The 25,237-nt window shown below is 50.1% G+C and overlaps 1 protein-coding gene across 1 annotated transcript; it reads left to right on the top strand.

Moving 5' to 3' along the window:
• The first annotated feature begins 221 nt into the window (after positions 1 to 221).
• On the top strand, positions 222 to 23,685 carry GASK1A (golgi associated kinase 1A). Its single transcript, XM_030510016.1, has 5 exons — positions 222 to 611; positions 10,346 to 11,152; positions 13,450 to 13,572; positions 13,848 to 13,951; positions 14,458 to 23,685. Exons 1-5 carry the CDS (start codon positions 609 to 611, stop codon positions 14,666 to 14,668), a joined length of 1,248 nt encoding a protein of 415 aa, XP_030365876.1. The 5' UTR covers positions 222 to 608; the 3' UTR covers positions 14,669 to 23,685.
• The last annotated feature ends 1,552 nt before the right edge of the window (positions 23,686 to 25,237 follow it).

Below are 25,237 nucleotides of genomic sequence, written 5' to 3'. Positions count from 1 at the left end.
TGTCTGGTACCAGGGTCACCGGGAGCAGACGGGCACGTGTGTCTTCAGCCTCCTTTACCTGTGCCTCCTGGCTCAAACCAGCCCTCTGTATTAAAAAAAAAAAAAAAAAAAAAAAAAAAAAGAGGAAAAAAAGCATCAAGAAGGGCTTTTATTGTGAAAAAGAGACTCTTCAACCGTCGGTTCCCCCCTTCCCAGCCTCTCCGTTCCCCTCCCCACAGGGAGGTGGGTCTGGGATGAGGCAGAGTTTGAAAACTCGCAGCTGAAGTGTGCAGGATGTCCTCCCGCTTGGGGGGAACCGAGGCGCCTGCCTGCATGTCAGTGTCGTGGCAGGGACAGCAATGCGGAGTGGGGCAGCAGGGATTGCGGAGAGCCGGGGGGAGCACCCTTGGGTAATAGCCCCCTGCCATGGTTAACAGCTTGGAGAGAGGAGGCTGATGAGCTGCAGCGGGATTTCTTCTCTTAATTGTTGCTGCTTTTTGAACGTCTGTATTTTGTGTGGGTTCCTGGTGTTGTATGGAAGTGCCACAGGCGGCTGGCACCTGGCTCAGGAGGTGACTGCGTGCCTGTGAAGCACACGAAGACCAGCGCATCGGCCGGTGCTGCAAGACATGGTAGGATTGAGGGGTTTCCTTGCCAAGCTGGCAGTGGGAAGTGATGCTGGGTCTGCTCAGGGACACCAATCCCCTGAGATGAGGTGCAAGGCCATGGCCTGGCTGCCTCTGTTGTGGGGGCAAGTCTAGCGGGATGCCTCAGAGGGTGCAGGCGTGGTGAGGCAAGCAGGGCACCGACCCACTCCAGCATGTGTCTGTCTGTAATAGCACTAGGGGTGGACAAAGCAGATTGTGAGGATGCATGTAAAGGCAGTGCCTGGGGCTGCTGTAGCTAAAGGCACTGCTGTCAGCCAAGGAGGCAATTTTTTGCTGTCAGCTAGGTTTCCTCAGCCAAAACCCATCTTTCTTAAGAGCCCAGGTGGCATTGCTTCAGGCAGGTAGAGCGTGGGGCAAAGGCAGTGCAGTGTAAATAGACTCAGAGAGCACAAAAATCCCATCCGTACTTTCTGTTTGGTCTTCACAAAGCACAGCACTCTCATCAAAAAGTCACAAAACCAGCCACTTTGGCAAGAGAAAACTCCCCTCCTCTCTCCACCCCCACCCGCCGAGAAATGTTGCATTTCGCTGGCATCAGCAGATTTCCCTGCATCCACAGTGTGTTCCAAATCTTAGGGTGTTTTTTCATGTTGTCTAGTTTTCACGCTCAAGTTTGGGATACCCATTGGCAACCAGTTTCCAGATCCATCTGAGCAGCCACAAGCCAGCTGAGCTGGGATGGGGACCCCACCGCTCGCTGCTACTGCTGTGCCACTGAGGGGTCTGCACTGGGACCAGGGTCTCTGTCCCTGCTTCATTGCCTCAGACCTTGCAAAGCTGGCACTGGGCAGGGATTGTAAACGTGTCTGATGAATGAGCCTGGTATCGCTGCCAGAAACTGGTGCTTTGGTGTTACTTGTGTTGCTGAAATGCTTTTGTGTCCTCAGAAGTGTGGTGATGACTCAGAGCATCTCTGGGAGCAGTGGGGCAGTGCCAGCCTTCACCAGAGTGAGTGTGTGTATGTGGGACACTAGTGTCGTGCTTTATACTTTCCATCCTGTAATTTGCATAGGCTGTTTTGAGTTTCTTAATTAATGAACTTAAGCAACAGGAAAAATAGACAAGACTTTGGTTCCTGTCACCCATTTTGGGGTTGGAGATATAACTACTCCCTGTCAAAGAAAACAGAAGGCAGCTCTCCCTGCACCAGCCTTTTGTCCACAGTAACACTTTCCTGTACGAGCCTTCATTATGAAGCCTTTCAAAGAGTATATAGCCTGTGGTGTGGCCTCCCTTGCGAGGGCAGGGTGTTTAGTTTTTGCCAGGATTTCCATTTTGCCTTGGCAAGGGAAGGTCTGCTTCTGCAGTCCTTTCCCCTTTGTGAGCTCCTGTATTGATTGCTTTGATTTCATCTGGGTCTTCTGGGTTTGCTCTGGGCACCTGTAGGCAGGGCAGTGATGGTCATGGGGAATACATTCAGGCTGTGCCCTAAGCCGATTGTCTTGTTGCTTCATTTGCAGCAAAGCCCTAAGCAAAATACTCCAGGCAATTTCTGACTCCTTTCAAGATCACCGGGAGGGTGACCACTTGCAGAGAGCCAGAGGGATCTCAGCTGTGAGCTTCACTGTTAGTACGGAGCACGCACTTGCAGCTGGCTGCTTGTCGGATCCGGGTGCTGTACGTGCCTGACCTGCAGGAGCAGTGAGCGCTGGGGGATGACTGCATTGCAGAAACATCTTCTTTTTTCTGGTTTCAAAACCTGCCAGCGAGTCATTTCCAACCTCGCTGTTGTTCTCCTCGTATGAGGCAGCTGAAATAAGAGGGACTGATTACACTTTATTAATCCTCTGGCATAGGTGCCAAATGCCTTAATTCCCCCTTCTGTTTCAAACACCCAATAACTCCAATCCACTTGCAGCTATTGGCCTTGCCCTGAAGGAAAAGCCCCTTTTTTGGAGCCAGGCTTGATGCTAATACAGTGTTTGCTCCAGGGGGTTCGCTGGACGAAGGAGAAGCAGGCTGGAGGGTTGCACGCTTCACCCAGGATGGGGTCTGCAGGACACAGACGGCGCTCAGAGCCAAGCAGTGAGCAGCTTTCTTCCCCTTTTTTTCTCTTTAAGGAGTAATGACTTATATGGAGGAAAACAGGGTTATCTTTCTGCAACTGAGGCCACAGCTTGCATGAACAATTCTCTTCTGAAGAAAGCCCGCAGGGCTGAAAGGCCCCGCTGTCCTCCTCCTTCCTCCACTTTGGAATCCCACGAATGCGCTTTCCTGCTCTCCAGGAAGGGAAAAATCCTGACAGCTAGCTCAGGGAAACCCAGCCAGACAACTTGGGCAACCTATACTGAAATGCCAACAAGGGAATCCGGTGCTGCCCCTCACCAACACCCTGAAGTGGGTTTTGGACCAAACAGGTACTCCTGTGGTGCTGGTCCACTGGTCAGTAATGAAAACTGAAAATAAGTGGATCAAAATCCACCCCCAGTATAGTAAAAATGTTACCCCTAGTAAAATAAATAAAATGGGACTGAGTGCCAAAATATGTAAGAATGTTTTAGTAGCTTTTCAGGCACTCATGAGCAGAATTGGTAAACTCATCAAGAGGGAGAGGAAATAAAACGTGATTTTATTTTAATGTATTCCTCCAATATTAAATGCAGCCCAGAGCACACCACAAAAAGATGTGGCTTTCTAGCACTTCTGCTCCTTGCTGCTATTATGCGTCGACGAGCTGAAGCAGTGCAACCCCACAGGGGATGCCAAGTCAAAGCTGGTGAGTGGTCCTGCAAGAGATGCTACTGGGGTGAGGGTGATGGTAAGGAAGGGAATCCACAGTGGATCACAGGTTCTGGCTCTTACTTCTCCCCGTTTGGGAATCCCACAGGAGGAATCAGCATGACCCATTGGCTGTGGCTGGAACCAAAGCACTGTGGAGCAGGACTATCGATTCCCAGGTGCCACAGGGAACAAAGTGTTTTGGTTTTTGCAGAAGAAATCCAGGCATTTTGAGGCAGTTTGTGTGTGGGACTTGAAGGGAAGGAGCCCAGCCACAGGCTGCTGCCCTCCTCCAAAGCATCCTCTGCACAACCTCTCACGAACAAAGGCAAGCCTGTTCAAAATGAACGGGGGCATGAGGCACAGATGTTGCACAAAGGCAAGCCACATCTGTTTCACTGGGGAAGGGGCCCCTTCTTGCGCTTTCAGCAGGCAGATGGGAAAGCTGCTTTGAAATCCTCTGGAGCTGAGTGCAACAGGCTGGCCAGGAAACTGGGACAAGGGGAGGGGGAAAAGGGAAACCTGGCGGGATCCTGCACAGCAGCAAGGGACCAACGGCTGCCCAAACCCACTGCTCTCCCTCCTTTCATCCCTGCCAGGATTTCTAGGTTGTGCTTTTCTTGCGTAGGTGTGAGGGCTAGAGGAATGAGCAGAGAGGAGGGAAGGTGAGAAGGACCTCCGTTGTGACACTAGCAGGACAGTTGTGCATTCAGGGCTGCTCAGGTCTTCGCTGTCTCCTGTGAACATGAAGGTGCTGTTTTGGGTCTGCAGTGACCTGGATGGTTTGGATGCAGGGTGGTATCAGTTAACATAATAAGGCTTTTAGTGGTGAAAGGTGATGGAGATGTTTGCACATGTAAATGCAGCAGACCCGTGCATCTCCTGCAAGACAGCCAGCAATCTTGCAGGACGTGTCGCCAAGAAGTAGGAGATCCAGCTAAGTGCAAGGGTCTGCAGTAAAAGTCCTGACTCTGAACTTAAATAGGAAAAAGATAAGGCATTTGAAAGCTTTTAGTTTGCTTTCTTTAAGCAGAAGTATGGCATGCTGGAGACTGTTTATTTTTGTGGTGCTTTGTGTTGACTTCTGGGATTAAACCGGAGAAGTCCTGAGCTGCACTGTACATAGCATCAGGATGAAAAGCTCCCTGTCCATCCCTCACAGAGCTGAGTATTAAGTTCCTGCAAGCTGTAAGATTTACAGAGTGGTAGTGAGGAGAATTACGAATCTTTCCTTTTTCTCAGCAAAAATCACAAAATTTAAGGGGTAAGGACAGCATCATCACAGGAAAAGCAGTCCCTTCTGGTACCCTGCAGGGCTTTCATCTATCCCAGGTCCTCCGTAAAGATGCTGAGCAGGACATTTGGGATGCTGGGAGCCTTGCCACTCCTGTAGCCTACTCCTGGGCGGGGGTTAAAAGCCCTTGTGGTGGCTGTACTTGTTTGGTCTATAACTGAGCTGTAACCAGCCAGTGCAATAGGAAGGGCACTGTTATGTACAAGTGCTGGGATTTTCTCATTACTAAGAGCAGTTTCCAGCAGTGGCTGAAGATTTGTTCAAAATGGCGTTTTGGATGATGGAGTGGATGAGAAGAGGCTGTGCTTTGTGGCTAGGCAGAGGAGCACCTCTCAGAAACAGAAATAGTGAGTCTGGGTGAGGGGGATTAACCAAGAAAGAGGCCATCTCACACCTGAGAAGCAAAAAGCTCAAGGGGCTGGAGCCAAAGACACCAGATTATTACTAGATAGAGTCTGTGGAGCTTGAGGATTTCAGGGTTTCTACAGTTTGATGCCCCAAGGGAAGGACTGTGAAGGCAGCATTATTTCACAAGTTAAAGGAAGCATGTTGGCACCATCCCTTCAAAGTCAGTGCTCAGAGTGAATGGTATCAACAGCGTTTCACCCCTTTATGCTGCTGCTGCAGTGTTGTCCTATGTTAGTGCAATGCACATTTGTCTCAGACTATAAATTATCTTCTTGAGGCAGAAGCTTTGCACACTGTCCAAAGTTTAGTGAAGTACAGCATGTTTCAAAGTTTCATCCCAGGCAATTTAACTTGGTCAGTTTCTGGTTTGGTTTTGGACACGCTGGTGGGAAAGTTTGTGTGCCAGCTGTGAGGACTTTGCTGACTCTGCAGGGAAGGACCCAGTACCATGTGCTGATATATCATCTTTCCATTGCCCAGTGCTTGCTATGACTTCCTTGCCATGCAATTTGCGGGAGCACAGACACAAAGCTGGTGCAGGTCTGCTAGGAGTTACAGTGACTTCGATGGATCATGAGGCCAGGGGAAGGGCCATCCATTCCTCATGCCCTATGGCTATCTGGGTGCAGGTGGGTGGTGGTAGAACCTGGTGTTGTCCCATGTGCTGGAGGTGCAATGGTGGACCTGCTCCCCTGGGCAGCCACTCTTAGCTGGGGCTCTCTTTGAGGCTGGCAGTCATCATTTAATAGCTGTCTTTAGTAGATTCCCACTCTGCAAGCCATCTATCTTCCCTGAGCAGGATGATGTAGGAAGGTACTTAAGCACTTGAATGATGGGCAACGCATGCTGCCAGGGATTTCCTTCTTCTCAGGCTTAACCAGAATCACTCCAGGGGTGGAGGGGTTTTGTCTCCTTCCACATCCTCAGCATGCTTAGGGGTCCCCTGCAGTGAGCATAGCCCATGTGCCATGCCCTGGGCAATACCAAAAGGAAGAGGCTGTTCCCCTCCTGGATCTGGTTGATGTACCAGCCCTCAGCCTCCCTCCCTGATGCACTGGGAGCCGCGAGCACCACATGTTGGGCACAAGGCTCTGGAGACGTTCCCGGAGGTGGGGGACAGCCAGAGGAGCTTTCCCAGTTGCTTTTCAAACAGTCTTTGTTAACACTGGTCACGGTGGGCTGCATCTGCTGTTGCCCGGGCGGCTTTGTGGTTCATTGGGTGGGCAGCAAGCATGGTGCTGGGAGGGTAAGTGCAGCTCTGTGTGTGGCACTCCTGGTGCAAAATGCGCCCCGCACTGTGTGCATCCAGGTAAAGGCACATACTTGCTTTTAACATGTTCACCAGTGGCCTTCGGCAAAGTCCTCTGAGATCATGAGGCGAAGAGGGACATGGCCATGGCCAAGGCATCCTGGCTGCCTTGGGCACGTCATTGGGATGGTGGGATTTACTGCTGGAGAGATTTGGCAGTGCTGGTGGAGGGGCAGGAGCGCTGTTTTAGATACCAGAGGAAAGCAGGGATCAATTCCCATTTTAAAGGCCACGTATTTCCATGGCATCTTTTTGGTTTTAGGGCTGTTTCTCTTACATTCTTGGATAATGAAGTTTGGGGTTTGTTTTTCTTTTATTTCAAGCTCAACAAAGCCAATTTGATGCACTTTGAAAAGAAATTGAAAACAGGCGTCTCTGCTTCAAATTCTGCCAAGGTTCAAGCATCCCGGGAATACAATGTCAAAGATAACCCCACCCCCAACCACAGTTTTATCCTAAATGGCCAGGCTGCACAAGCTTTCCACTGTGCCTTCAGGAGCCTGGCCCATGCTGTATGTTCCTCTGATGAGCGACGATATATATTATTTCCTTATTGGCATCCTGGAACAAGCAGTACCTCTCTTAAGCCTTTTTATGGGTTTCGCCTGTAGCTTTCCCACTGGGAAATGGATCTGATTTCTAGTGAAGACGTGCTGTACTGTCAGTGTGTCAGACTGGCAAAGCAGAGCTGTACGTATGGTTTGCATTTCGGGCTGAATCGAAGCCATAGCTTAAACTGCAGCATTTTTTTTACAGCATAAGCTCAGAGAAAGTCTCTATGAAAAAGTACTTATCCTGGGCTTGTAAATACAGTTTTATTCCTGCAGTGTTCAATCATTAGGTTATTTGCAATATTGACTGTCAGAAATAACACAGGGGGCTGTCCTTGGACTTTCTTTCTTTCTTTCTTTTTATTGTTGATGTGTCAGGGAAACCCTGAACAGTGCTGGGAAAGGGAGCCTGTGGTGGTGGGAAAGAAATGAAGCTCTAACTTGTGGTGCCCAAACCCGAGCTCACTGTCAGAAAAGACAGGGTGGGTTTGGACAATAATGACTCCTTAACCACTTGGACTGTAAACTGACTTGACATTAAAAACCTAGAAATCATTGCCATCCATTTGGCATCCACTGCTCTCCAGCTGTGGATTAAAAAGGATTTTTCCTGCAGTATTTCCAAGGTTCTCCAAATGGCTCCTGCATGGTCCCCTGCCAGGATACTTGGATTTTTGGCAGCCAGGCTCTTTGCATGCCCAGAGATGGTATAGGTGACCATATGGTGTAAGTGACCACAAAGTTATTATCAGGTGGATAACAAAAACGATCACCCTGCAAATCCTCTGTCCAGAAGAAGAGGGTTGTGGGTGGTTTTGGTGAGAGCAGTGTGGGTTGTGTCTCTCAAAGGGGTGGGATGGGGGAGGCGCTGGAAAAAGTTGCCCATGTTAGCATGAATTGGGAAGGGAACTTGGCTGGATGCAGATGGGAGTACTGAGATTTAGTTAATCCTGCCCATGGAGATTAACTCCATAGATGTCATTGCAGTGAATTCAGCCTGCATTGAGGTTGGAGGGACAGACTGTGAAGCACTTACAGTGGTGACTTGAAAGGAGTATGGATATCAGGGTATCAGGATTCCGGTGTTTTCTGTTATTTTACTGTGATTAAACTAGGATTTAGACATTGCACCTCCCCTAAACTCTTGCTCAGGATGCAAGACCTGGATTGTGAGCGCTTGGGAATAAGCGTGTGTCTGCATTCTCCGAGACTTGCTTGAAATCCAGGGCACGAAGGTTTTGGGTAGCTGAGCTCGGGTCCTGCCTATGTTAGTTGGTATTGGTTGTTGTTCTATAACAAATCATTATCCCATCCAAGCAGGAGAGGCATTGCAACCAGCCACTTGACAGAAGTCTTGCTGCCCCTCGGGGCTGCTCAGGGATGTTCATGCGCACCCTCTGGCCAGAAAGGGGCCTAAGGCAGTAACTAGGGTTATCACTCTCTGAAATCTCACCCTGGACTAGCTCCTTTTCACTCTGGGGCTTTAAGGGAGAGCTAAACCAGGGGGGTCTGGCAGGTCCCAAAGCCCTATACCAGTCAGTGGCCAGTGTAAGCCATGTGTGAGCGAAGAATTTGGACTGGAGGATATATTTTGCTGCATTACATTGTGTTTCTGGGAGAGAAACAACAACATGAGGATACAAAGCTGAATCACTCCAAATGCACCATTGCTAGTTCTTATAAACTGCAGTAAATCTGCTCAGTCTTTGAGATCCAGACCATGAAGGAAACCCCACCATGATTGCTGCCAGTGAGTTAGTGGCTTTGTGGCTCCTCTTATCCACCTCGGCTGATGTAGTGTCTTTGGGAGGGATGCAGCTCCTCACCACGGTGCCATCTGAAGCAGCCTCACTGCAGTGAGGGCATGAATCCTGATGAATTTTAGGATAGTGCTGGATCAGCTTATGAAAGGGCTTACGTGCTGAAGGTGCCTGGGACAGCTCCTCTTGGGGCTGAAGTCATGCTGGTGGTGAGTCCCTGCAGCTGGCGGGAACCTGCAATCCTGAAAGCCCCATGGCTGGAAATGCTTCTGCTCACCCAGCTGCTTTCTGGAAGTCATTCTGGCTGCTGGCTCTCACCTCCCTCCTATCCCTCCCCAGATTTTTAGCTCTTTTTTTCCAAGCTTTTCCTCTTACAAACAATCTCCTCTCCCTCCCTTGGCACTATATTGTCCCACTGTGTCTGCCATGGTTATACTTGTGCTTCCAAAATAAATAATAGCAAAAAAATGTATCCACTTGGACGTTGCCTTGACTTCCAGCATGGGTTTGAGCCTCTTGGAAATGCCTGTTGTAAGGCAGAGAAATGGTGCCAAGGTACCTTTTGCTGCTCCAGCCCAAGCCCGGGTGAATGTGGCACGGGTACAGTTGTGATCTGGGGATAGGGTAGGCTGGGAGGTTCTCCAGGTGCTGCCCCATCTCTTCCCTCCAACTCATCCTGAAAGGGAGGGTCCTGTGCTCAGGGCAGCCTCAGCGCTGTGTGCATGGGATTGCTTTCAGCTAAAAGGGAGATACGAGCTTAGCAATGCAGGAAACTTGCACAGTATTTGCTCACAACTGCCTTTCCAGCCTATATAATTTTTATAAGTCTCTACGGGTTATAAAGTATGACTAAAAGGGAAAGAAAAAAAAAAGTGTGTACGAAGATATATACATCAAAACTTGGTAGTACTTGTCTAAATGCAGTTCCTTAGTGTGGGACATCAGAATATTTTAGGTTTCAGATAGAGCAGTTTGCCTTCTTTCCAAATATAGGCTGTCGCAGCTGCTGACTGGCACTTGGAGCTGCCTGGATTTGTTGGATGCAATGATGGGTATTGCTCCAGAGACTGTGTCTCAACACACACTGAGATGTCCTGCAAAAGAAGGCGTGAAGATCCAGTTTGCTAGTTCAGTGTGCAGCCAGGAGAGGAACCACTGAGGGTGCCCTGAGTAAGGTCTAAAGATAAAACTCTCTTAGGAACTGAAAAGTGTTCACCTCCAGCCAGGAATTTGCTATGTTTTTGTCAAGGTTTTTTAATTCTTTTTCATTTTTTGAGTCTTTAAAGCAAAATATTTAACCATGAAGAATTAATTGCTTATAAGGTGATTCTGTACATCAGTGCTGTGGACATGGCAACATCTGTGGTGGGTCAGCCCTTGTTCTGACCAGCTTCTGAAGGGACTGCAGATAATTTCTAGCACAAATCATGCCACCAGCTGTACCTCTCCTGCTACAGTGCTGCAGAGGCAGTGAACTGCAGGCGCTTGAGGAACACCTTTCCCAAGCAGCACGCAAGCAGAGGAGCTGCTCCTACAATGAAAAGCCCCTTAAGCTTATTGAGAACTCTGCCGGGGGGGGGGGGGGCACACATTTTTGGGTCATCCTTGCCCATAGAACCTCAAGGGGACCCCTGGTAACGCTCTCCCTTTCCCTACAGGTGCAGCGACCATGGAGAAGGACGGGGCTGAAGCCCCCTGCCCCAGCAGCTCTCGGGGTGCTGCTGGCCCTGGCCCTGCTGGCCCTGGCCCGCCTTCCCCCACCGCCACACTGCTCCCCACACCCGCTGCGAGCAACATCCCCCTCAACCCCATGGCGGGAGGTGGCTGCCCCCCTATCGAGGGAACGAGCCCCCAGAGGAAGGGCCCCTGTATCCTCCACTCGCCTAAGGCATGACCAGCCCCCTGTCCGGAGCAGGAGGCAGCGGAGGGGGGCGGCAGGGGATGCTCCCCCATGGCTCTCCAATGATGACCTCCAGAAGATGCAGCTCCTGGCCAGTGGGCAGGTGGTCTCCAAAACACGCATCCCAGCCCACGGACAGGTCCTGCGAGTGGGGCTGCGGGCTGTAGGGGATGCTGAAGGGGACAGCTTGCTGGAAAAGGGCTGTGAGGACGGGCACTGTGGGCTCATCAAGCGCCCTGGGGACCTCTATGAGGTGCTGGCTTTCCACCTGGACAGGGTGCTAGGGCTGAACCGCAGCCTGCCCACCGTGGCCCGGCGCTTCACCAGTCACCTCCTGCCCTACAGCTACACCGATGGCTCCTTGCGACCCATCGTCTGGTGGGTGCCTGACCTCCAGCACCTGGAGGATGCCAACAATGACCAGAACTCCTGCGCGCTGGGATGGCTGCAGTACCAGGAGATGCTGCGGCCCCGTGGACTGACATCAGTGGCCGGGGATGCTTCCTGCTCCAGCATCCCACGTGGCGAGTGGAGCCGCCTGGCCCTCTTCGATTTCCTCCTCCAGGTAGGGCTGGGGTGATGGAGACACCCATCCCCCTGGCTGAGCCACCCAGGTCCCCGTGTGCCTGCCTTGTGTGACTGTGGTCTCTTCCTCTGTGGGGTAGCATAGGGTTTTTGGGATATGTTTTTACTCATTCGCTAACAGGGAGCAGCAGAGCTTTGTGCAGAAGCAGTTTGGCCCAAGCATGGTCCATGCTTGGGACTTGCAGGGGAAACACAGGCAGGTTTCAGACACGGTGAGTCCAATCTCACATGGGTGAGCTTTCTCCCAGTACAGCTTTATTGGCTCTGCCTGCACAGATGCCGGCAGCAGCTCGGGACAGGGCACCCCTGGGGACAAGCAGTGTGTTCTACATCAGCCCCATCAGATCCAACTCCAGGGATGGGCTGCTGGTGCTGGAAATCAGAAGCTCTGCACCTTTGTATGGCACTGCTTTCCTCCTCCTCCTCCTCCTTCTCCTCCTCCTCCTCCTTCTCCTCCTCCTTGGCTTTAATAGTGCTTAATCTTCTGTCTGGAAAATCATACCCTGCTGCTATGAGGGATTATGACAGCGTCCCAGAGAGTTATCATTTCTTAGAGGGCAACTGTGGGGAGGCAGAAGTGATTTCTAAGGGAAAAAGCCTCTTTGGGCACCTTGGGGCTGGAGCTTTGGTTATCACTCAAGGGAAAAATGCCTGAAAGGGCAAGTATTAAAATAAAATTAAAAAAAGTGAAGGAAAACCACCCAAAACTATTAAAATATGTGTTCTCATTATTCTATCTTTTTTTCTTTGGCAAAGCCTGACCATTAATCTTTATAACCTCAGACTATGGCTGGCAGAGGTGGAGCAGTGCTGGCTAGGCTTGGAAATATTTTAGCTGAAATAGCCAGAGAAATGAGAAAATTAACCAACCCGCTTCCCTTCCCCAGGCCAAAATTCCATCAAGTGCAATGGAAAGGCTGAGTCTCCAGGAGAAAGCATCTAGTTTTAAGGAAAATTTCCTTCGGAGGGCCAAAGCAGTGCAATGATAAATTCAAGGGCAATCCACAGGTTTTCCTGAATAACTCCAATGGGAACTTCCCATGTGGAAAAGTCACATAAAGGTAAAGAGGCACCAAGTCAGCAGGATGTTATAGAAGTGAAATAGCATCTGTCAGAGATGGCTTTAACCTCTCAGAGCCCTTGCTGGGAAAGGAGAAGCTGCGAGCTTGGAGCCCTGCTGTACACTGGCATTGAAATCTTGGTTGTTTTCTTCAATTAGCCTTAAAATTGGTGGTGTTCTATGATTTCTCTTGTGTTTGCCACAAGGGAATACACCTCTCAGTGCAAAGCTTTATGGATGCAAAACACTGAGTGCAGTGGAAAGGGGGCAGCTGCTGATGGCTTTGTCCTGTGCGTTAAAAAGGGCAAAAAAGACGTTGACTCCAAAGCTCTGCAGCCGCAGAGGGGCAGATGGGGCACCCCTTTCCCAGATGGGGGGGAGAGCAAGGTTTTCCCTGGGAGAAGCCACCTCAGACTGAGCCTGGAAAGCCCTGTTGGATCCAAGGGGATGCTCTGGTGTGGTTGAGCTTCATGTGGGTCCGAACTGGGGCCGAAGGTGAGCTTCCCATAGCGTTTGAGTTCGGATGAGAGAAGGTGTGGCCCATGTATTTGTGTTCTAGCAGTAAGACCTAATGACCCATTTGTTAGAGTTATTTAGGCTCTGATGAGGAAAAGAGCATGCTCTGTGTAACACACAGACTGCTTTTCCCTTGCTGATCTTTTTCCATTTATCCACTCATTTTTCCATTGAGAGTTGCTCAGGTCATCCCCATCAGGTAGGGATGGCAGATATGTGACTGGAGCCAGATGAAACCATTATCGAGTGCACCAAGACTTGGCCTGAGAAAAATATATCTTTTTGAGGTTTCAAAACCTAGGTTTCCTTGGATGCTTTTGTTTTGTTTTGGGTTTTTTTTTCCACATCCAGTGCTGTGTAAGTTATCCCTTGGTTCCAGCTGGACACATGACCCATTCACACTGCGCAAATATGGATTGTGGAAGTGGAGGCACACACTGTTCAGGCACAGTGATGCCTGAACTCCATCAGCTTTATTGGTCTCCAAGCCAAAAGGGTTTTGCAAGTCAGCTCAGTTTCTGAATGCTTCCCTGCCACTTTTTCTCACTCACTGGTGTATGCAGCTTTTCCATTTCACATCTACTGAGGATTCTTAGACACTTTTTATTTTCCTTGGATCAAGAAAAGTCCAAAACTGGACCTCCCCATCCTGGGTACCTAATGTCCCATTTGGCACTAACATCCCTACACGTCTCCTGCAGGTTCATGACCGTCTGGACCGGTACTGCTGTGGATTTCAACCCGATCCCTCTGAGCCCTGCATGGAGGAAATGCTCCATGAGAAGTGTCGAAACCCAGCGGAGCTGGTCCTGGTCCACATCCTGGTATGTCCCCCCATTCTCCAGAGGCTGTTCTGGGGCTAAGATGAAGGTGCCTGGGAGGTGCTTGCAGGATTGAAGTGGCAGCAAAGGGGATGTAGGTCCCATGGTAATGCTGGGTCCATAGTGGGAAGTGTGCCTGGTCACGGAGGGACCTGGGCTTTGGCAGCTGCTGGCCCCCAGATGCTCTCAGGATTTCTCGATGCATTAAAAATCAGCCTAAACCCATACACTGATTATTTCCTGCAGTAAGTGAACTTCTTGTCCTGTCCCACCGTCAGGTCCGGAGGAGCATGCCGTCCCGCTTGGTGTTCATCGACAATGCAGGCAAGCCACAGCATCCTGAGGAGAAGCTCAACTTCAGGCTCCTGCAAGGCATAGACAGGTAGGAAGGGTGAAGAGCACCCTCCTGGAGCACATCCTGGGTGAAGGCTGAGCTTGCACATGCAGGATGGACAGCAGCCCTATGTGCACACCTTTGTGTCCGACTGGCCTAACCCCTCACTGCCCTGAAACTAGCTCTTCACCCTGCTCTGGGTGGCTGATAGCAGTCTCCAAAGCCTATCTCCCTCTCTCTAACTGACAGCTGCACAAAAATAATGAATAATCACATATTTTAGTATTATTTGTGTCATCATTACCTATCAGGCATTTTGGCACACTATAGGCCCCTTGATTTGGAGCTGGTTTGGATCAGTTTCTGATGGAGCTGTTCTGCACATTCGTTATGGGCAGAGTTTTAAGGAGGAGGCTCCTCATCCCGTGTTCCTCTGGGTGGACATGCATTTCTTGAAGCACTGGGTGGTGTTTGCTTGGGTGCTGCCCTCTTCCCTGCTCATCCTTCCCTGGGTAACCCCTTCCCTCCATTTCTCTTCTGCTCCTCCACTGCAGCTTCCCTGCGGCAGCTGTGGCCACGCTGCGGTCGGGCAGGTTGCAGAGCCTGCTGCTGGAGTCACTGCATGTGGACCGGGAGCTCTGGGAGAGCCAGGGTGGTGCTGAGGGCCTGAGACCCCTGCTCCGCACCATCGACAGGCGGGCACGCATCCTGCTGCGGCACATCCAGGAGCACAACCTGACGGTGTTTGAGGACTCACCGTGCTGAACTGACCACCAGCCCCTGTGGCACGGAGCAAATCCCAGCAGTGATATACCTGGTGCCCTCAGCGTGGCTGATGTGACACTGTGTGTGGGTGCTTGGGTCTCCAAAAGGTGTTTCCCACCTCCTTGTAGGATACCCTGGAGATGGAGACTGGATCACAGGGAGTAGGAAAGAGGAGGAAGAGACATCTCCTGAAACAACCCACAACTGCTTATGAAAGGCAACAGTTGTCAAGTAATGGTCCAAGCATGGATTTTCAACAGAGGGGCACATCCATGGGATTTTTGGGGTGCCTTCACCCCCTACCCCAGCAACTTTGACCACTGGAGGCTCAGACAGTTAAACAGCCTATGGGGACCCTGGGAAGGGTTAAAGAAGCAGTGAGAATCACTGCTCAAGGTTGCGGGAAGTCACTGTCAGCCTTTCCATGGCTTGCACTGGGCTTTTGGATCATGCCTTTGCTGTTTCCAAAACATCACGGGCAGGGAGGCTGGAGCAGCATGGAAAAAAGCAGAGGGGAGCTTTCTAATCAGGGACAAGTCACCAGAGATGAGCTCTGTCTGTCCCCCATGGAAGAGGTGACGTGTGCCTGGGAGTGAGGGTAAACCACTGCCCAAACTGGGAGCCAGGCAGGAGACCAGGCCACCACAGCAGCTGCCCTCACAGAGCCCATGATGCTGACCCCAGCGAGCACCATGTGCAATGTGCCATGCCATCCCACTGAATGTGGGATTTGAAGATTTAAATCCCTCGCTTGCTCTTTGCCTTTGCTGACAGGGGATTAAAGGCAAACCTATCCCACTTGTGGAAAGGGCTCCTGCCTTCTCTCTTAGGCTTGGCTGCGTGAAACTCTTTCCAAAGCTTGCAGAAATATCCTTTAACACAAAACCCAGACTATTTCAGCAGAAGGTGATCAAGTGCAAAATACTTTGGCACCTCCAGCAGAGCCCATCCCACTCCTTTCACCCCTTAAGCTCTTGCCCAGCAGCCCGCTGTGATGGGGCACAGCAGCATCCCAGCAAGGCAGGTCCTCAAGTTCAAAAGCAACAGGAACAGGAGGAAAAAAGACACAGGGATGGGCTCTGTCAGAGCCTCTCGCTCTCTGCAGTGTTTCCCAGCTGAGGCATGTGGTCAGTGTGTGTTTGCCAGGAGAAGCTGGTGCCCGGCCTGTGGGCTGGTAGTTTTCCACGAGGAGAAGGCCCTTTAAAGGGGCCTCAGGGAGCAGCCCTCCGTTTCTCCAATGGTACAGGTCCCTCCATGCCTGAGGCACCACAAATCACTTACTTGTGCCTTTGGAAAGTCAGTGGGACCAGTGTGGGCACTTGCGCTGTGCTGCTGTACCATTGCCCTAACTTTGGAGAACATGGCCTCCCATGTAGTGGGAGGGGAAGAAAAGGCAGGTGTTGATGCCTTCCCTGCTGCATCCCTCTCAGCACCATGTCAGTTTTAGAGCCGGCAAGGGGATACTTTAACACCCATGCTGATAAGCACAAGCAATTACCTGTTTTTCCCTTTCTCTTCTTGCTGTAGAGAAAATGAAGCGAGGCGTGGGTGACATGAATCAACAAGCGTGAGTGCTCTCAGAATGCATCAGCACTTAGCATCGTGGGCATATCAGTGTCCAGCAGCACCTTCCTGGAGTCCTGCTCTCCAGTTAGCCAGGGAAAGCCTTTCCCCCAGCACTCTCTCCACCCCATGAGTTATCACTCTGTTTGACATGCCATGGGATGGATGAATGTCAAGGAATTCCCGCTAAAGCCCAAATCCTGGGGATTCATTCTTAGCCTGTAAGTGTGGAGGAGCAAAATAATTCATCTTGGGTCCTATGAAAAGCCATGCCCAAGCATTGCCTTACAGGATTAAAGGAGACTAAATGTAGCACAGTTAAATCCAGAAAATACACTGTGAAAAGCTGTGTGGTAACAAGAGCAGGAGTTAGGATGTGGGGCATCAGTCATAGTCTTGTTTTTCTCATTAAAATAAGATATTTCATTAAAAGAGAGGTTTTCATCCCATGTAAGCCAAGTTCCTAGCAAGAAGTGAGAAGAAGATGGGGCACTGTGTGGTGGCCAAAGCTGTAGAAATGCTGTGCTGGAACAGCTGCTTCTGACTTGCTTATGGGTGCAGCTGCTTGACCCCAACATTGCACAAGGTAGTGGGGATTTTTCTAGAGATTTTTGCATTTCCATAGTTATAACATGTGAGTTTGCCGGCTAAACACATATAGGAACATCTGTCAGCAATTATGCATGTGCATAGAAATCACTCTTGCTTTAGCGAAGAGCCATGTATGGATAAATGAGAGAAGCAAAAGCCATGATCTTGCTGAGACTGATCATTAATCTCCTTTAATTATTATTTTTTCCCATGGGCTTGTCAGTGTAGCCAGCAAAGCGCACAGGCTCTGAACTGTGGTCAAGTAGTTTGGAGCAATCCTGTGCACTGCTCTTCTGGCAGCCTTTACCATGTAGTGTTGGGTTCAGTTTGCTCCAGCTATGAATGTATTGTATTTCCTATGATAAACTTATTTTTACGGTTTTAGAATGTAGTTATAAAAATTCACTCAGGACCATGCTTGACAAACAAGAGCTTATCTCAGCAATGATCCTGTTTTAACCAAACTTCAGCAGGCATCATCACAGATCCTCTTGGATTGAGGTACATAAAAGAGGACATGGACTAGGCAGCAGTCCCACCGGAGCTCCTTGCAGGAGGGCATCCCTGCAGTGTTCTTGTGCAAATGCTTGGCACAGTGAGAATGTGCTGCTCACTGTCAGCGCTTGGGAAATAGTGTTTGAAAGCATAAGCCTCCTCCTCATGGGGCTTCATGAGGAGGAAAGTGTTTCTTTCCACAGTGATCCAAGTGGCACGACCTGTGTTTAACAGGTCTCTGGCTGCCCACAACCCTTCAGCTGGCAGCAAATAGGGCTGGGGGAAAGAAGGCAGGGGCCAGATCGGCTCCAACCAACTGAACACATGCACACGCATGCATGCAAACATGTGCACATCACCCCAGCCACATGCATGCATGCACCCACACTTGCCCTCGCACACCCTTGTGCATGAATGGACCTGCATGTGCACATGTGTGTACATCCCTCCTATGCATGCACGCACATGCTTGCATGCACATCTCTCATGCACATGTGCATATTCTTGCACATCCCCTGCCATGAACACAGACATCACCCAGGCCTCTCCTCAGGCACACAGCTCCTGTTCAGCCTGTTCTTAACCCCCCCGAAGCGGCCTGCTCCAGTGCTCTGCTGGCCTCACCCTCCTTAACTAAATGCCTTTTTCTTGCATTTAAGGACCACTTCTTGAGCTGCCCGTTGTGGCCACAGGACACGAAATAGCCTCTGCAGCAGCCTGAGCACCCACTGAACCCACCCACTGGCTGGGGACAACACCAGTGGGGTGGCACTCGCAGGTGACACAGACCCAACAAGATGCTTGACAAAACCCACTCAAGCATCCCTGTGCTGCTCAGAGAAAGCATGGGCTGGCTGCTGCCTGAAAGGCAAGAGCTAGCAAGTAAATCCAAATTTATTGTTAAATCACTGGATATAAAAATAATCTGGCTTTTAGAAAGCAATTTATTTATGCTTTCAGCACTTGCTTAAATATTTATGTGGAAAAGGAAAAAAAAGTCCACTCCAAAATAGGACTATCGCTGTAGTGAGGGCCTTTAAGATTAATGGAAGTAAATTAGCCTGATGTTTTATTTACATTCAGCGAAGCGACAGATAAACTCTCCTCGTGATGGATTTTCTTCATTAGCTGGGTGAACGCCTAAGGTACAGCTTTTGACATTGTTTCTTCCAAGCAGTTAGACAAACAGTTTATCAAAAGAGTATTAAATTGTCAGGAAATAAAGCAGATTAATGACCAGTAAAGGGAAGATCATTGAATTTATTATATAAGTAGCAGCATCACTGGAGCTTAAGAAATGGCTTATTAGATAACCAATGTGTACAACAGCATGGAAGGGCTGAGCCCTGCCCCAAATCTGCTGCCCTGGCAGTGGCTGCTTCCTAAATAGGCCCTTCATGGAGGCTTCACCTCCCTCCTCCTTCCGTCCCCTTATGTCTGGGTTTTTCTGTAACTCCCTTGTTAGAGCTTGTGAACATATTATTTCCTCCCAATTAAAAACCTCTTAGACTTGTAAACGGCTCCAGGGAGGATAACCTTGTCTTCGTGTCTGCGCTGCAATAACTTTTTCTGCAAGCTAATTTGGCCACTTTGATTGCTATTGCAGCAGTGATCATCATACCAATAACAACAACAATAATATATAGGACTCCTCCTGTCTTTTGACTCTTTGGAAAAAAGTTCCCCAGCATTAGCACTTTATGGATCCCATATGGCTCTTCCAGCAATTACCTCTGGAATGGTAATTAGCTGTCAGTTAAGGCAAATGGGGGAAAAGAGACCAGGAACCTGGGGAAAAGGAAACATTCCTTGCGATGGGAGGAGCTGTGCTTGTGACAAGTGTCTGAGGTCTCTGTCTCCCCAGGCATGAGCTCAGATTTTCAAGCTTCAGAAGAGGCATTTTGCGTGCAAGGACGACTAAGAAACACTGGTTTAACGGGTGCCATGAATCTCTGTCTCTGAGTGCCGTCTCCAGCAGGTGGCATTGGCTCGACAGGCTGTCTTTTCCCCACGCTTGCCGAAAGCATCTTTAAAGTTTCCTCTCTAGACCGGGAAATTTCAAGCTTCTAGAGCATCATTAATTCCTTAATTCCCTTGCAGCCCCTGACAAGGGCTGGAAGCATCACTGAGTGTAGTTGTGAAGTGTGTGTTTCCAGCTTCCATCTGCAGCTTGGGTTTGGATGCCACGTAAGGCATCCCGTTCCTGTCCCTGGCCAATCTCCAGTTTAGGCAGTCGGACTTATCGTTTTACCTCCTTTGGGACAGGAGGCTGTAATTTATGATGTCTGTGCATCACCAGGCACAAGAAGGGTGCATGGTCTGCCTGCCATGAGCATGCAGCAGGGGACGTGATGGGGAAGAAAGGCAGAGATGTCAGGTCTTTAAACCTATGAATTTTCTTGACTGATACCATAAACTAATATTTCAGCCCGCGGGGGTGTTAACTCGGCATATGGGCTGCCTGACCTTTCCCTGCCTGTCTGGAGGCAGCGGCATGTGGTGATGCCTTCAGAAAGAGGTTTCAAAACAGGTATAGGGAAGAGACCAAAGACAACATGAGTGTTGGCTCTGCGTAGAAATGGGATAGGACATGCCCATGCAGGGGGTATTTCCCTGGTGGGGCTACCACAGCTTGATGATGCTGCTGGCCAAGCTTTCTGCTCAAGCAGGTGTGGAACTGCCTCTTACAGTCTCTTTTTGGGTGAGTTTTGCTCTATTGGATTTAATTTTTTGCCATATTGGAGCAGGGAGGGAGTTTGTAATGCAGGATAACAGATAGAGTGACGCGGCCTGTGCTGTAAGTGTTGCTGTATATTTGCAGGTGTTCAATTTTAATTGCCCCTTTCTGGCTGTGTCAGAAGAAGCTCTAGAATAAGAAAAGCATGTTCCATCCCACGGCTGTTTGTGTACATAAACAACCTGGGGTTTATTGCCTTGGTGTTTCCTGAAACAAGTTCTTGGCTCCTCTGATTTACATCTTGGTAAAAGGGGATCTATTATGCTGAGCAGAAGATTTGAGCTCCTAGGAAGTGCATCTAGATGCCAACAAGATACCAGGAGGCTGAGATTTGCCACAATTGTGACAAATCTTCTTTAATGGTTTTTGTTCAGTTCACCAGGGTCTGCCAGTTCTGCTCCTCGCCCCCAGTCGGGGAGCAGGGGAGTGGTGATTATATTCAATTTAAGGCAATTGAGTGTGAAACCTGGCATCACATGCAAAGACTCATAGTCAGGTGTACAGAAAGAGTTCATCCTGGTCATTTGAGTTGAAGCTGAAAGCTAAGGGTGCAGATATCAGAGATCTCTTTTCCCTCTCTGCTTCCACTGAAGACCAGAGAAATTTGCTGAGGCGCTGCTCAGAAGCTGATTGTCATATCTGGCTGGTAACCTCTGTCTGGTGCTGCCAGGCCCCTGCTCAGCTCATGATTGGTTTGCACACCCTGAGTGCTCTTCCTTTCTCCATCCCTTCGCCCAGCTCTGTCTCCATCTCTGCATCCTTGCCACCCTCAGCTGTGCGATAAGGGAGGTTGGCCTTGGGTCCTCCAAATGGTTGGGGTCCAGATGGAGGGTTAAGACTGGGTAGCTTGCACTGCTTTCTCACCTCAGATAAGAGACACGGGGGTGTCTGGGACCTTTAGCAACCCTCATTGATCTCAGAAAACTTAAACACGTAGACATATGCTGTAGCACATGGGGAGAGGAGCTGTAGAAGCCTGCTCTCCTCTGCTGGCACAGCCACCCGTGTTGGCACAGAAGAACTATTCACAGGCACAGACAGGGTGCTGCAGCTGGTCACAAAGGGCAAGCAGCCCTCTCCATCTCCACCCCACCACAGAGGCCTGATAAAAGGCCTTCCCTGCAGACATAAGTTTGCAAACTCAGTTGTTTTCCTGACATGGAGGAACTATATGGAGGGTCACCCCAGGCTGGGGACTCCTGGTGTACCTTCAGCCACTCCTAGCTAGCCCCAGCACTAAGTGGTTTCTGTGGTTGCGCAGGAGCACACCCACCACATGAAACCCATTTAATCCTTTATTTGCAGAGCAAATAGCAGAAGGGAAGCCAGTGCTTGCTTTCCCCACCCAGCCACTGGGCACTGCAAGCCCTGGGCTGGAGAGCACTCAGGGCTGATTGAAACATTATCCTCCTGCCTGTGCTGGTTACACAGCAGAGCTGGTGCCTGAAGTGACGATGAAGTGGAAGGACTGATGCCAGTCAACTAGGAAGGCTTCAACTCTGGAAAAGTGCTGGCGAGTGGTCTCAGTGCTCCTGGGTTGGGGATGAGGCTGGGGGAGCTGGCCAGGCTGTCACCTTGCCTCTCCCATGCCAGAAACAAACAGAAAACCATCACTGATACAGCACAACCGAGCTCCAGCGCTGAGCTAAAAGGGGACTTTGGAGCAGGCTGGGAAGGGATGCCTTGGTGGAACACGACCAGCTTACCTGCCCAGCCACTTTGCTGTGGTCCCAAGCCTTAGGGAAACCCTTTGGCTGCCATTCCACAGCTCTGTTGTTACCCATGGCCAAATCTAATCAAACACAAACTTTCCTGCGCAAACAACATTTAAGACTTGAGAGACTCAGGCTGAGGGCAGCTGAGAGAGACAGTTGAGCAAGAAATGCAGCCTCCATCATCAGCCTTGTCTCAGCCAGAGATTTAGGCTGAGGTGGGTAACAACTGCATGAGATCAGCCAGTATGGTCTTGCTTGGGGTTGTACACAGAGAAGAGGCGACTCATGGGACAGATGAGGTCCACCCTGCCTGCAGAGCTACCCCCTGGAGCAATGCTGAGGCCAGCCCTGTTTCACAGGGGTGATTTGGGGCACATGTTGCCACCAGCTCCCGTCACCAAAGTCCCCCATGGGCTCTGTGGAAATGCTGGCACCACCTGGGAGCTGTGTACTTTGACTGTGCTCAAGTAAGCCTTTTGATAGCAGCAGTGAGGTGGTATTTGTACTGCTTTCTGCCTCCACAAAAGCAGGATTAGGACATCAGAAAGTCCTGCTGCCTAATCTTCCTTTTGAAGGATTTGGGGAAAGAAAGGAAAGAAAGAAGAGGGAAGAACAGAGCACAGAGTGGGCAGCCTGTGTGAGCAGATGTGTAAGAAGAAAGTATTAAGGTAACATATCTGAGCTTATTGCTTGTGATCTTGAGGTGTCCTCAGAGACTTGACCTTCCCTCGTGAAAGCTGGTATTTTTAGCACATGAGAAACCTGAATCAAAGGCCTCTGCTGTGGTCCCTGCAGTGATGAGACTCCCCCTTCCATTTCCATCTCCAGCCAAACTCCAGGCTCCTGCCCACCTGCAGCCAAAATTACATCACCCTGACCATAGGCTGTGATATCATCACCTCGGTGGGACCAGGAGATACAGCACCCACCTCCCCTGCTGTGGGGTGTTGGGGACCAGCCTCCCTGGTACCACATCAGGTTACCCAACCCCAACCCAGGCTCCGAAGGGGCATCCCACTGCTCAGCCTTGCACAGGGGCTTCACTGCAGGCCCATGCTCTGGGTCATCACCAGTTACCAGCCCAGAAGCTGGAACGTCCCTGTGCAAGGTCTCTCTTCATACCCTGCGAGTGTGGCACACAGCAAGTGTTCTGCATGTGCCAGGGATGCTTGGAGGCAGCTGATACTTGGGGAGCACTGTGGCAGTGGAAGAGGCCAGCACTCAGGGCCATACAGGAACACCGTATCAACTGCATTCGCTTCCCTACCTTTATTTCTCCTCCTCTTCCAGAAATGGGAAACAAGCAACACAGTGGGAGCTGTCTCTGCATCAGCTGGGCATGGACTTCTCAAGCCTGATCACAGTTCAAGAAGTGTAGAAAGAAGCCCCCCCCAAACCACACATTTCTCTGCTGGTGGCAATGTGGTGTGCAGCTTGGCTTTGTGCCCCAGGGCTCTGCTCCAGCCTTGCCCTGGGCTGTGTCGGGGGAAAGGCTGCTTAGTCCTTCTCTGCCTCTCCCATCTGGTGCTGCTTTTGCACGTCCTTCTAAACAACCTCATTTTCCTCAGGCATTTTGACTGCTCTCAGCAGAGACTGCCGCTTTTTATGCCTGCAGCATTATCACTTCCCTGCCCCTGCGTGATGGAGCTGCACCTTGCATGCTCCACAAAGCAGCCCCGCACTGTCTATATAGTTGCTTTCACCCACCTCTTTGCCTGCCCTCACATGAGCTTCAGGAGAGAAGGGACAGTGGAAGGGCTAGGAAACAGGGAACATTTGGGTGCTGAGAGAAGAGGAAGGGGGAAAGCTGGCACCTGCTGGGCTGGTAGATTTGAGAGCTGGTGTGGTGGGAGTGGAGGTGTCGATGCAGGCACCTGCATGGACATGGGCAATAAAGTAATTTCTCTGTTCTCAAAGCTGCGGCCTTGAAATTTGCCTCTTTTATTCCGCAGGGACCACTGACTGCAAAAAACAGATGCTATCTGTCCACTGTGCCTTGTAAATCAGATTTTAATCATCTCAGGGAAAGAAAGGGCTGCCTCCTGCTGTGTGCTCAAACCAGGTCTGCAGGAGTTACTGTGCAGAATTTACATTTCAGAGATGGGTTAGTGATTACAGCTCCAGCTTCATACTGAGGAGCCTGAAATTCAATTTCACCCCCTCCCACAGACTTCCTGGCTGATGGTAGAAAGCAGCTTAGGCCATGCCTATGTTAAACAGGTAAGTGCAGATCTGGTTTTCACCTCCCCAGTGCGCTCACACCACAGCATGTCTGAATCCAGCACCGGCAGGAGCCTCCCATGATGGGCACCTTCACTACAAACAGAGGCACCTCCAAGATCCGGTTTTGCCCCATGAAAACCTAAGCAACAGATGGCAGAGATGCTGGTGTCGGTGTTGCCGTCTCCTCTGGTGCTGTCAGTGGGCTGATTCACACCAGCTCCAGGCTTGCTCAGCAGGGTAATGTATTTGTTTCAAGGGCTGCGTAGGTTACAGTGGGCAGTGGAGGAGACAGCCAGGGGGAGAAATGGCACAAGGTCAGGCTTTGTCTGATCCCATACACCCCTTACACAGTTCTATAATGCAAATGGTGTACTCGTATAAAAATAAAATGGGCTGCCGAGGATGCTCAAAGTACGGCAAACTGTCCTTATCCTTTTATTTAAATCATTATATATTGAAAAATCATTGCTGGTATTATAGGGAGGCTGCAAAAGCTACCTCTTCATGAGTAAAGAATCAATACATTGTTTTCTTCTCCCCTGTATGAAAACAATACCATTAAATCATACTGGTTTATTAAAAAGGCAGCACCACCCAAGCATAAATGACAAGGCTAATCTCAAGCCAGCCCATGGGGAGATACAGCTCTTTTATCCACAGCCTCTATGGACTTAAAGAGCTTATCAAAGTCTCTAAACCTGGGGTTATTTATTAGTTGGCATGGCCAAGTTTTGAGCCCCACAGAGGTACCCACAGAGGCAGAGTAGCTACAGTCCAATGTTACCTGCTGGAAGCTTCGAGGCTCCTTCTCCTCCATGCATCAGGTTAACTTCTCCTGACTCACTGCAGAAGCAAACCTGCATCTTTGGTTCACACTTGTGGGGGCAGCCATCATTCATTTTGCACAAAATCTTCTTCCTGCACCAGCTGCAGCTGTGGTTGCAGCTGGGCCAAATGTTGATTAACTTGATGGGCTGGAGGGCACAAAGGCAGCTGGGGTTGTATGGAAAGCATTTAGTGGGGAATCACTTAAAGAAATGCCCCCTTCCGGCCACGCACGCCCCCCAGAGAGTTGGTTTGCAAGACAACTCCATGGAGATGCCTGTGATGAAGCTCTCTGAAGGTTCAGGCAGGGCTCAGGAGGCTGGTACCAGGTGTCTGACGAGCACCTGCTGGAGCTAAGGGCATCAAAGCCAGTTTGTAATTTGTGCTAATGAGGGGTAGTGTGGTACACAGCTAACAGTG

This window comes from Strigops habroptila, chromosome 1, assembly GCF_004027225.2.
Source record: "Strigops habroptila isolate Jane chromosome 1, bStrHab1.2.pri, whole genome shotgun sequence".
Taxonomy (NCBI): Eukaryota; Metazoa; Chordata; class Aves; order Psittaciformes; family Psittacidae; genus Strigops; species Strigops habroptila.
This window is presented reverse-complemented; position numbering and strand designations above follow the sequence as displayed.